This window comes from Camarhynchus parvulus, chromosome 2 (assembly GCF_901933205.1).
Source record: "Camarhynchus parvulus chromosome 2, STF_HiC, whole genome shotgun sequence".
NCBI lineage: Eukaryota > Metazoa > Chordata > Aves > Passeriformes > Thraupidae > Camarhynchus > Camarhynchus parvulus.
In genome coordinates this window covers 34,313,373-34,325,681 of record NC_044572.1, presented here as the reverse complement: position 1 = coordinate 34,325,681, position 12,309 = coordinate 34,313,373, and the positions used below count along the sequence as shown (strand labels likewise).

The 12,309-nt window shown below is 37.9% G+C and overlaps 1 protein-coding gene across 2 annotated transcripts in view; it reads left to right on the top strand.

Moving 5' to 3' along the window:
- JAZF1 (JAZF zinc finger 1) overlaps nt 1–12,309 on the top strand; it is a 187,799-nt gene that overhangs the window by 100,573 nt on the left and 74,917 nt on the right. For both annotated transcript variants that reach the window (XM_030943726.1, XM_030943725.1), the window contains exon 2: nt 2,186–2,258. In XM_030943726.1, coding sequence (XP_030799586.1) covers nt 2,186–2,258 — 73 coding nt within the window. The remainder of the gene's footprint in view (nt 1–2,185; nt 2,259–12,309) is intronic.

Genomic DNA, 12,309 nt, shown 5'->3' with positions numbered 1-12,309 from the left:
TGAGAACCAAGGACACCATTGCAGCTTCAGGCCCAAAAAGTAAAATCAGCAGATTGAGGAGAGCAATCTGGGAGGATGGGACTTCATAACCTGAAGCTGTAATTGGACAATTAACTCCAATATGTAAATGCAGCAAAACTTATAAAAGTGTGAAAACTCGTGACTGGTTGACCATCTTGGGTAGAGCCACGGCTGGGCTCTTGGCCTGCGCAAGGTGTATCCTTTGAGGGCCTTTTAATAAATACCTACTTAATTCCTTTAATTCTGTCCAGCCTCTGTTCCAGGTCGCCTCTCTAGGCATTACAGCAGTTCTCAGACAGTCCTGGCTGGGATTAATGCCCTGCAGACATTCTGCATCGAGACAGTTCCATGGCAGGCCATGCCACCGCTGAGGTGTAAGTCTAAGAGAGCTCGCCATGGCAGTAGTTGTATGCTTGGCCTGCTAAATGATGATGGTGGGTTTTATAGAAAAAAAGGCAAGTAAAAGATCTGTGTACGCTGTGTGAACCTAACTTCCTCAGAAAAGTGAATTAGACACCATTAGACACTGATGCTTTGCTGTCTTGGGTGAGCTTCATACGGAGTGTGATGTGCTGGCAATTACTGTACAATTTCCCCAGGCACCAGCAAGACCTTTTCCTCTTAAGAACAGGCTTGGGGTTGCTGATTGGATTGGCACTTGTACTTTTATCCCTCTTCACTGAACTTTCATAGAGTTCTTTATATCTTCAGGGATATATTGATTAAGGCATGTTAGCAAATCCTGCAGCCTAAGCTGAGCAGGAGCAAGTGTAAGGAGAAGGATTAGGATCAATCTGAGCTTTGAGAGGCAGACAGGGGATTCCCTTCTCCTTGAATAAAGACATTATCTGCTTCAGCAGTGGTGTGGGTGTGACAAATGCACAAACCCTCAAGCACCGTCCCCATTCAGTTCAGTTAAAAATCTTCCTTAAGGCACAGCAGCAGATACAGATTTCAAAATAATTGTGTCATGTTTTAAACCCCACAAAAAACACCAAAAGCGACTGAGCAAGTCAAACTAATGTGCTTATCAAGATAATGAGTTTTTAAACATTAACAATGCTTAAAAACTCTAGAAGGAAGCAAGAACAATCCAAAATATGGGATTTGTTTGGAGTGCCTCATGCCCTTCCCCCTCACCAAACACAAAGTAGATGGTTCTGAGAAATAAAAGATGGAGAGCAGCAGTGCTGTGGGGAGCCATTTGGTAAAGGCAGTTTTTATTCTTGATAGTTAAAACACACAAGTTACACACAGAATTGCTTTTCAAGTAATGCATAAAACATGTTGTTAATGACTACAGTAATCTGCACAGGCAGGATGCACTTTCCATTGGGAACTTTTGAAGACTATTTATGCTCAGCTCCTAAAGGTGCCTAACTTTGCAGGGCAAAGTTGTATTTGAAACTTAAAGTTATATTGAAAATTCAATATAACCCTGGGTTTTGGGATAAGAATGCTGTCTAAACTATGAACATACTCCCTTGGCTTTGGTTTCAAAAATTCAAACCAAAAATCCTTTGTTAGATAAAAGCACAACTTAACTGCAAAGGACAATGGAAAGAGTGATTGAAAACATATTTTCTCGTTTGAGTGAGAAAGCACTTGAGGGAATTTGGATGTGTTTGCTTCGGGACTTTTGGTGGGCAGTGGTCTGCTTGGCAAGAATTTTGCTTCAAGAGCATTTTTGTATGACTTTTCTGATTCAGAGCTTCAGAAAATAAGCTGTAGAGAAGGGAGAGAACAAAACTCAGAGATGCAGAAGACAAGTCTCAAGACCCAACAGAGAGATCTTGGAACATCTTAAAATGTTAAAATAGCTACATTAAAAAAGAAGCAAGCTTGAGCCATTTAATGCTATAAATGCTATAAATCATGGAAAGCAGTGAAAACTAGTATTTATGAGGGGGATCTTGAAAGCTTGTGTGACAGTTGGAAATTACATCACTGTTGATGTTTCAAATTCTTGGGTAAAGTAATGCAATACTGTGTTTATGAATGAATGAGCGAGTGATGGAGCTGTGCTAAGTGTACTCTTTGGATAAACTGGGTTGAGCTATTTTGTACCTCTTGTGTCCACTTAGGTTACTTTGCACCATTCAGTCCCCTAATTTCAGTGTAAATGCACAAAGCTGAATTCTGTGTATGTATTTCTTTATTCTAGATACAGACCCACGTGTATTAGAAAAACAGGAACTTCAGCAGCCAACCTATGTTGCTCTAAGTTACATTAACAGGTAAGTGTGGTTATTTTTTAGGTATAACTGATCTTGGTTTGCATAATATATATTCAACCAAAATGGCTTGCTTATGGATGCACTCTTCTGCATCATGTCATATGACACTGTCAAAACACCTGTTTTGGAAAAACAGTTGAATTAAAATTTAACTAAGTTTTTAATGACTTTTGCATAGGGCACATGCAGCCCTTCAGCTGTACTGCTCAAATACTTAGGAATGAGGTTTTAGCTTTTGATGTTTTAGCTAAATCTCATGCCAAACAAGATAATTTTTCTTGGCTTACTTTCCTATTTTTTTGTACTTCACACAAGTGAGTAGAGAAAGATTTCACTTGTGATTGAAAAAAGCTCTATCTGATAATAGTTCAGTATATAAATGGAATTTTTACAGAACTTCAGAAGTTTTTCAACTACAATAACTATCTTTAAAAGTCTTGCTTACCAGTCCTGTGTAATCTAAAACTTGAAAGCAATTAAGAAATTAAATCATTTTTAAAGTACTTTTCTAAGTAACAGAGCCCCAGCTTTTCAATTATTGACTGATGGTGGTACTGAAACCTCCAGGGTACTCCAGCATGGATTATTACTTTTTATGCATAGAAAACCAGTTTGCTTTTTTATTTTTGCTATCTGGAGGATGAGATACAAGCTTATAACCCTATAAGCTTGGAAGATTAACCCAAGATTCAGTTTGGCAGAGACTGAGTTGATTCAAACTCTCATGAGTCACACAAAAATTTTCTTTATAATTCTGCTTCATTTTAAAAATGGAAAAAGTGAAACAAAAGCAAAAACCAACAAACTTTTTAAAACACAGAATCCACTTTCTATAATGTTTGCCGCAGCAAAAAAGTGTCAGTGGGTGTGTGGGGGAAGAATATTTCGAGGTATGGAAGTAAGGAGTGGTGTTCACTTGGTGAAATGACTACATTTTCTCCACTACATGAGACTGTGATTAAGAATAGCCAGTATTGACATGATTTCCTACTTGGCAAGTAACTCTTGTTCTTCCTGGAGACAGTCCGACTCCTAAAGCATATTTTGAAATTAGCCCTGACCCTTTTTAACACTTAGTTCTGCTGATCTCATTTAATGTATAAAACTTTTTTTTCCAATATGTAGGCTTGGTATGCTGTTGTGCATGTTGGTATGTTTCCCTCTTTCCATCATATACTTGGGTGTTTTCTCTTTTTGCTTCTGAGGTTATAATACTTAATGTGAAAGAGGAGAAAGGTTTTGGGGGTTTTTTGGTTGTTTTTTTTTTTTTTTTAATTTAGGGAAAAGCTGTTTTTAAGAACACATACTTGACCATGGGACTTGTTTTAAGACAGTGGGACTTGATCATACAGTTTGGAATCAGACTAATTTTAAAGTAGTCTGAAAGTGTTAACTCATCTAGATTTCATTATTTTGGTACCCTTTAAACAGAGTTCTGTGTAACTGAGACAGTTTTAGTTGCCACATATTTTGTCCAAACTTTCTTACCCTGTCATTTCTGAAAAGTAATTCTGGAGAACTGAACTGTGTTGTTTGTATAGTAAAACTGAATCTGAATTGACTTGTGCTTGAACCAGCTGCTATTTAGTTGCTCTTTTAGTTGTATTTTAATTTTTCCAAAGTGCTAGTATCTTTCATTGAACCACCTGCTCTATGCAACTCAAGCTCTTGAGGGAGCAGCAATATCCATTACAGTACGAGACATGCCTTTCTATTTCCCACTACATATGCCAGAGCTGAGTTCTGCTTTGTTGTCCCAGGCTATGAACTCAGATTTTGTAGCCTAATACATGTCATAAACATGTTGCATACTGTTAGATATCAAACACCAGATACTGCTGCACTTTTTTTAAACCCATGCTTTTATGGCTTCCAAGTGGAACTGAACTTAGCTCCGTTCCTGCTGCGAGTTACAGACCTTAAAACAATCTTCCTCTGCAAGTTTGTATATTCAATATGTTCTGTGTGGGCCATACGGTCTCGTGGAGCCTGGGAAAATAGGGACAGCTGATTCTCAGGGACTGCCAAAATTGTATGATAAGATGTGCACTAAATGTATGTTGTGGTAGAAAGATTAAATGGGTGTGCTTTATGCTCTGCCCATTGCCCTGTTGTATGGTGGCTATTATGAGCTAAAACAAAACGTAAATCTGGGTTGTCTGGCTTGATAGCTGGGAGGATAAAGTAACAGTAAAACAGATAGTAGAGAGGGAAGGGTACTGGAGTCTCTGTTTACAACTTGAAACGTGCTCTTGTTTCCATTTCCCTTCTATCCCTGGTTATTTTCTCAGGCATATTATTTTGGCAATACTGTTTGAGCTCTGAAGTTCTGAAACAGCCCTCAGATTGTGGATGTCTAAATCTGTAAGGCTCCAACTCTTTCTCCACTGGAGATTTACTGCCATTACAGCTCTCAGTAACTGCACACAGATGCTGCTTCCATAGTGTGTGATCCTCATGTAGACAGATAACGTTCCTTTTAAAATGGGTGGACAAAATATAAATTATGGGTCATAATGGTTTGTTACCGCTACATCAAACACTTCCATCAGACACTGACTGAATTGCCACAAATCCCTTTCTCAGACAAAGTTTAGTGTAGCCTTAGTGCAGTCCCCAGTATTGATGGTTATTCCCTGCTTCCTTCTGCTTTGGTTTCTTAGAAGTCAGAATTGGAATCAATAAAAGACACACTACAGCCAAAGCAGATGCAGTTAATCTGTTTCCGTCCTATAAATACAGGAGAGGTTTGTCTGCAAGGAGTTCAGTGGTGCTGCTACAAGAATGGAGTACTGGCTGTGATCTGTCAGGAGTTGCAAATGAGCACTCGGGCCAACATCCTCCAGTACCTTCTGGAGGCATCTCCTTTGTGGATGGGTCAGGACACCTTTATATTTTGTATTGTACTGAAATGCAGTAGTTAGCCGCAGTGATTAATATTGCTTACACTGCTACTTAAAGGCAGGTTTTATAGCTTTCAGTTAATAAACATGACTATGAATTTTGCTTGGGGTTTATTGGAATCTGCATAGCATTCTTTGTGCCTCTGAGTGTGCTGGTCTGAGTCTTTAGAGGTGATTGCTCTCAAGGTTGCTCTGTTACCTGGCATTGCAGCATGCAGCTAAGGCTTTTAGCCTGGTGCATTCTCATGGAGAGAGACTTTTCAGTATTCTCATGTTTGAAAGTTTCTTTCATGTGGATACTGCTGGTTACCTGTTAATGAGGAAAGCAGCTGTTGTGGGAATGTTGGGGCTTTTTAGAAAACAGCAAAACAAGCATACCACTATTACTGGCACAAGTGAGAAGACAACAGAGGCATGCAAAGAATTCCTTTGTCTGACAAGGTAGTATTAAAAATGTTTATAATAAAAAAGGTCTTATTCCCAACCTGAGTGGATGAAAAATTCTTTACAATTAAATTTTAATGGAGGTATTTCAACTTTTAGATTGGAAGTATCAGAAATAGGAAGAAAGCATAAATTATTGGAGTAAATTCTTTTCACCTTGATTATGAAGGGTGGGAGGTGCCATAGTAACATATATTATTGGAAACATATACCATAAAAAGAACAATTAATTCTGTATTTATTACAATTTCCATGAAATACATTTTTCTTACAATTACTTTCTCAGTAATTGCTTTGTTTTAAAAAGTTTCATCCAGATGGGGAAAAAAGAAAACTAGTATGCACCTACAACTCAAACTAAGCAGTCATAATTATATACTGTTTCTACTTCAAATTGCATAATGGCTATATTAGGGAATTGTTGAAAATAAAGACTGTTGTAATCTTGAAGTCTTTTAAAATCTAGCAAAATGCTTTAATTATGTTAACCCCAGGTTCTTTTTAATAGTGTTTTTCTGTTCATAATTGAGGTCATAGAAGAAGGGTTATATAGTAAAATACGTTTAGGCATCAATCCTGCAAGCAGTTAGAGCACACTGGTGAGAACATTTTCAGTGTTGCCTCTGGGCAGTCTGTTGAATGAGACTGTTGAATGTCTATAAATTTCATTCTCATGCACAGCTGGTACCACAAATGGAACCTGTGATCAAAATTGGATGGCATTCTTAGATGAAGAACCTATGATTATCCTTGCACATCTCTGAACCAATCTAACATTTTCTCTCGTCCTTCCAGATTTTATTTTTAACTAGTAAGATTTTGCCTCACTGTTACCATTGTAAATTCCTATAGGCTCAGGCATCTCCCCCCACTTCCCTTTTATTTCACCTGTCGTTGACTTTTCAAGACAAAGCTTTCTTACTTTGCCTGCTTTTTTTAATACCATGAAAAGTAAAATCAATCATTTCTGTGAGCATATACGTTTGTGAAAGAAAATTGCATGTAAAGTTCTGGCCACTGCAAACTCTCCCTGTGTCTTGTGCAGCTTGCTATTACCTGCTTTTTCCAGGAGTAAAACAAACAGCAAAGTGGCAACTAAGTAACTAAGTTACTAATGCAGTAACAAGAAGGATGGTTTTGGATTTGAGGCAATGTACTTTGACTACATCTGTGGGGTTTTGTTGCCTGGAATCAGAAAAAAAAACTTTTGCAAATAATATTGAAGTGGTAATATAAATAGCTGTTCTTTAATGAAAGCTTTGAGGTGCATACATAGCAGAGGATTTCTGTGATTTTTATAAAGTTAATTGATTAGTATATCTAGCGGGTACAACCAATAAGGGACCATTTACCCCAGCAGCCCACCCTTGGGTCTGCCCCTTGGAGTTTCTCCAGGGGGTTCCTTGTCCTATATCTTGTTATGTCCCTCAGGTGCTGGTGTAAAACAAAGTTTCCATGTTAGAAATTCTCTTCTTGGGAATAAGACTAAACAGAATTTCAAGAATGTGTTATAAAGGGTTAGCTATTGTTCTAAAGTGTGAGAAAGGCTGAGAAAGTGTTAAAAACTATGCAACCATTTATTAAAAAACTATAAAGCTACAAATACATGAAAAAGCTAAAAATCTTTAGGCATCTGTTTCTTAGCAGAGCGTCCAAACCGTGTGATACTGCAACACATTGCACTGTTCCTGTGGTTCAGCCCTGAGAGATTTTCCTGGGGTAAACTATGAGCAGTAGCTGCACAAGAAGCCCATGAAGGACTGTAGCCTCTTGAAGGTCATAGCCCATGGCTGGATGTGCCATCAAAGTGCTCTATCAAACTTTTTCTCAGCAGCAGGGAAAATCTTGTTGCTTCCTTTTTTTCTAAGAGCACAAGCATTATGTTCTTTGAGTAATTTGTGGGAGACAATTCAGTTTTCTCCCCTTTGATTCCCTAAGAGTGTTTTAATCTTGAGACTGTTGATTAGTTTGGGGTAGGATGTAGCTTCTCTTCCTGGCATTTCTCCTCCTTGCCTTCTGATGCCTGTGTACCATCACTGTAATTGCTGCTGGGGCACAGTTTGGAATGAAAGTCAAGAGCGTGGAGAGAAATATGTTTGTTTCTCCTGTCTTGCCATCGTAAAAAAATACTTTTGCAGAAGGCATATGGAAAGTGAAGCAATTCTGGAACGGTGAGCATCTTTCTTTAAAATAACTATTCCCTGCAATAGTTATTGCAATAAGCAATAGATCAAGCTTCAAGTCTTTCAATTAATTCAGGCACGATATTTCCACTTTGAAGTTGTATCATTGATGGTACATTACAGATTGAGACATGCTACCAACAAATATATAAAACCTCTTAAAATTGATATTTTGATCTCAAAATAGTTAATTTGATTTTTTTGAATGAGTAAAAAGCATTTTTTTTTAAAAAAGATGTATGACTAAGACCCTTCCTCGCCTTTTTTTTTTGTATAGCATACATTGTCTTAAATCTCATGCCATGATATAGAAACAGAAGGGTAGAGACAAGGGAGACTTTTCTATTTCAGGAATTCTATTGTAGATGAGTTTTTCTGAATGGGACCATATGAGCCTGTGAATCTGTTGAAGTATTGCTGTATCACCTGTTGAGACTTGCTGCATTTTATAGTGCCTAGTACCACAGTTCTTCTTCTTTGTCTTAAAATTTAACTTTTCCTTTCCGTAACATGATACTGTCTCATTTGAATTCAATATCCCAACTTTGTAAAAGTGCAGCGATTCCCTTGGATTGTTGCTTCTCATCACATTGAAGGTGCATGCCAGTGCTTCCAGTAGCTGCTGGATGGAATGCATGTGACAGGATACAGAAAGAAAAGGATCAAAGTAACATGTCAATTGCCAGATAATATTTTTCTGTGTAAGCCTATTTTTAAGTTAACAGTGACCAAGTAGATCATATGGTTTTATTCATGTAGCCATATCTTTATGCTCTGCTATTTGACTTGTTCTGGAGATGGAACAAGACAAACTTCAGATGATAATTCAAACAAGATGTGCAGAAATGAATGATAGTTAGGGTAAGGGGAATGCCTTTTGGTTTGGAAGGATTTATGCAGATGGCTTTGTTTTCTCTTTCTCTCTTTATGAATTTTAAGCTAAGCAAAGCTGAAGATTTATATGATGTACAGCTCTTCTATTTCATGTCAGCAGTAAAGATCAAAAAGCAGATTGGCACTTTGAGGAAAAGCTTTAATGCCATGCCTTGAAATAAGAATTACATGGTGAATTTAAACATAGGACACTGAAAGAATGTGTCTTAGTTGTGGGGTTGATTTTTTTTTAATTGATAGGGAATTAGCTTTCTTATGGTAATTTTTCTGTGCAAGACTCAGGATTCTTTCCTTTCCTTTTCTTTTCCACCCCATGAATCTCAAGTGAAAGAAGCACTGTCAAATCAGCATCATTGCTTGCAAGTGAATGTGTGCACACCTCTGTGTAATTCAGTTACCAAGCACTAGAGCTGTCAGTATTAAGTCCTCAAGATTTTCAGGATTCTTGTCTCTATTGGTATTTCTTCATCCTTTGTCAACGTGGCATGCCAAAATTGATGAAAAAAGCATCTTGTCTTCCTGGCACTGTTTTTTGTCTTGGCCAGTTTTGTTTCAACTCCCAGCTTTCTGCATAGGTCTCTTGCACAAGTCGCTGCATTTAGCGAAGGGGAAGGAGAAATACTTTACTGTCTCTTGCTTTAAAAAGGAAGGCATTTCATTTCTGGGATGTTTAAATTTGATCCTAAGCAGTAGTAATGTTCTCAGAATGACTGTGTTGGCTGCACAAAAAACCGTATTGAGATATTTTGCTGTCAGCTGTGTGGGCTAATAAGGCTCTCAGTGTCTATTTCTCTGTGTCATACCACAATACGGTCCTAATTCTTACTAGACTCTGGTAATAACATATGTTCATTCTTTATATTGCAGTTACCTAACATGCTTGCAGACCTATTTGGAAAACACATTGATGTGCCCAGTTTCAGATCCTCTGCAGAAATAAGAACTTGGAGAAACTATTATGCTTTGATTTATGAGTGAAGGATGAGCAAAAATTTTACAGTTGTGATTAGTTTTCTTTTCAAGTACAATCTGAGTTAAAACGGCTGAAAGGAGTGTCTGTTCTTCCTGTCTCTACCATTTAGAGAAATGGCGGACATATACAGCTAGTTACCTCCTATCCTGGTACATTTATTTTCTTTAAATTACCAGCAACAAAACATTACACGCACAGGAGAAAATTACAGAATTAATAGATGACTCTAGGAAAGGTTCATGCTGTCCCAGTGTTTTGCTAAAAGCTTGTCATGACAATCTTGGCTGCATGTGATGGCTTGCAGATTGGTAAACTTGGTGTCCCTGGAATCCCAAGGCAGCCCAGACCAGCTGCTGGTTATTTTCATTGACTGTGGCCTGATTTTTTATGAACCTAAAATTTACTTATCACTGGCCTTGTGTACAAAAGTAGTTGCACTTCTTTGTCTAATTTCACTGATTTTAAAAAATAACAATATTTCATCGCAAAACTGCCTACTTTGATTTGTTGCGAAAAAGCACGCACAGGATTAATCTACAAAAAGATTTAAAATTAGATTTTCAAATAAATTTGATAGTTCAAAATGCAAATTATTGAATTACTTTTTTTTCCTATGTTAGTTTTTAGTTATGTGAGCACATTGTGTATCTTAGATTCATTCCAGTGGTGAATATCCCACTAATTTATTAAAATGCAACAAACCATATCCATAATTCCTAAGGTGTCTAAAGATGCTTGGTGTTTTCCTCTCTTCTCCTTCATTCTCATTTTTGCATGTAACATGTCCAGGTAAGGGCTCTTGCATGTCATTTGCAAAGTCTTGCTAGTGTTCAGTGAGGGATGGGGCCTAGAAACATGAAGGCCACATAGCAAACAGAGTTGCAGCACAAAGTTTATGTATTGTCACAGACAATAAAAGTAGGGCCACAGTTTGGAGATTGCATGCCAAGGCTGTCCAAGTCATGCTTTAGGACAGCCTATAGCCTAGACTAGAGATTAAGTGCAGATGAGAGAATATTCTTAGTGCTTACAGAACTTGGCTCGTGAGGAAAGAGCATTGATGTCATCTTCCGCTACGTGAAACCTACTCCAAAGTGTTACTCTCAGCCTTAATTTTCATTAAATACGTTTGCGGTTGGCTTGACCTCTCAATTTGATTCTGAGCCAGAGAGAAAATTTTATATCCTGCAAAGATACATTCCTTATCCCACCACTTCCTCTGCAATGCTCCAGTGCCCCGAGAAATGGAGACCAGGTGGAGACCTTGATGGAGTTGGTTTCCTCTCTTATTGAGGCCAAGGGTTCATTTAGCAGGTCAGCAAAGGAATTTTGGAGTCCACCAGTAAAATGCTTTTGAAAGATGGTTCTCCTAGGTCTCTGACTGGAATAGCACCAGTTTTAGCAGTCTTTAAGCACAGTGTTCCATAGAGAGCTGAAAGGAACCTGTGTTGTGTGCTGGAATCCTGACTAGGCTTCGTGCTAGAACAAAATGAAGGTCAACACTGAAGCCATCTGAAAGCAACTGGTGGATACAAAACATACGCATGAAAGAGAGCAGTGAGGATATCTGTTGTGATAAGGAATTAGTGAAGTTGGACTGCCCTGATTGTGAGCAGGTATTATGTAGTAAAGGAACTTTTAATATGATGAAAACGGAGGAAAGAAGAAAAGGTTCCTTTGGCTTCTGGTTTTCCTTTGGGGCTGCTCTCCTAAACTTGTAAAGTGCTGAGAGGAAAGAGCCCTGGCATATCATCTGTGATTTTTGTTTAATCTACCTAATTTTGCCAACAAAGTATGGTATCATGTAATCAGAAAATAATTTTTAACAGTGTAGAGACAATAGGCGAAATCATAGGTTCATGAATTTTTGTTTTGAATGTAAAAACAGAGAAGGGATTGCTGTGATCTTTCCCTTGGATTTTTCTGAAACATCTTGTCCAGAACTCAAACAGTGAACACAATTTACATGGCTGTAGAAGCGAGAACTTGCATGACGAAGTAGAAGTAAAACCCTGAAACTGATGCAAATACATGGGTTTTTTTCTGATGTATATCTGTTGAATGTGTTTGTGAATAGAATTGCCTGTCTTTGACCTCTGAAAGTCTAATTCAATGCATTTAAACAATAGTTGTGTATGTTACATATTGCACATTGTTGAAGTAACCTACGTTGGATTATGGTGACCTGAAACACTCAAAAAGGCTTGCTTGGCTCAGCAAACAAATGCTATTAAAGGGAGGCTTTATTTAATTAATTTGGCTCAGTTATAGTACAATTAGTCAGGCTGATTTAGTACTTTCTGAGTCTTGGTTTCCCCGAAGCAGTGCAATTTTGCAGACTCTGGATTTCTTGTTCCAATTTTTCAGAGAACTGAGAAAGGTTTTCTTTCATTGTCAGTGTTGGGGGTTTGTTTGTGGTGTTTGGTTGGTTTTTTTTAAATCAGGCACAAGTATTTCCCCAAGTGGTACAGGAGGATACAGGCAGAGATGGAAATGATTACAGCAGTAATTCTGTCTACAGGTATAGATGGGCTGTACGGGTAGACACTGCTAATTTGTCCTTGATTTACTGAGGAATTGCTGTGGGTTGGCCGTGCATGAGTGTTTAATATCTAGTAATTTCTAATTAGAGTAGCTTTTGTAATGTATGAGCA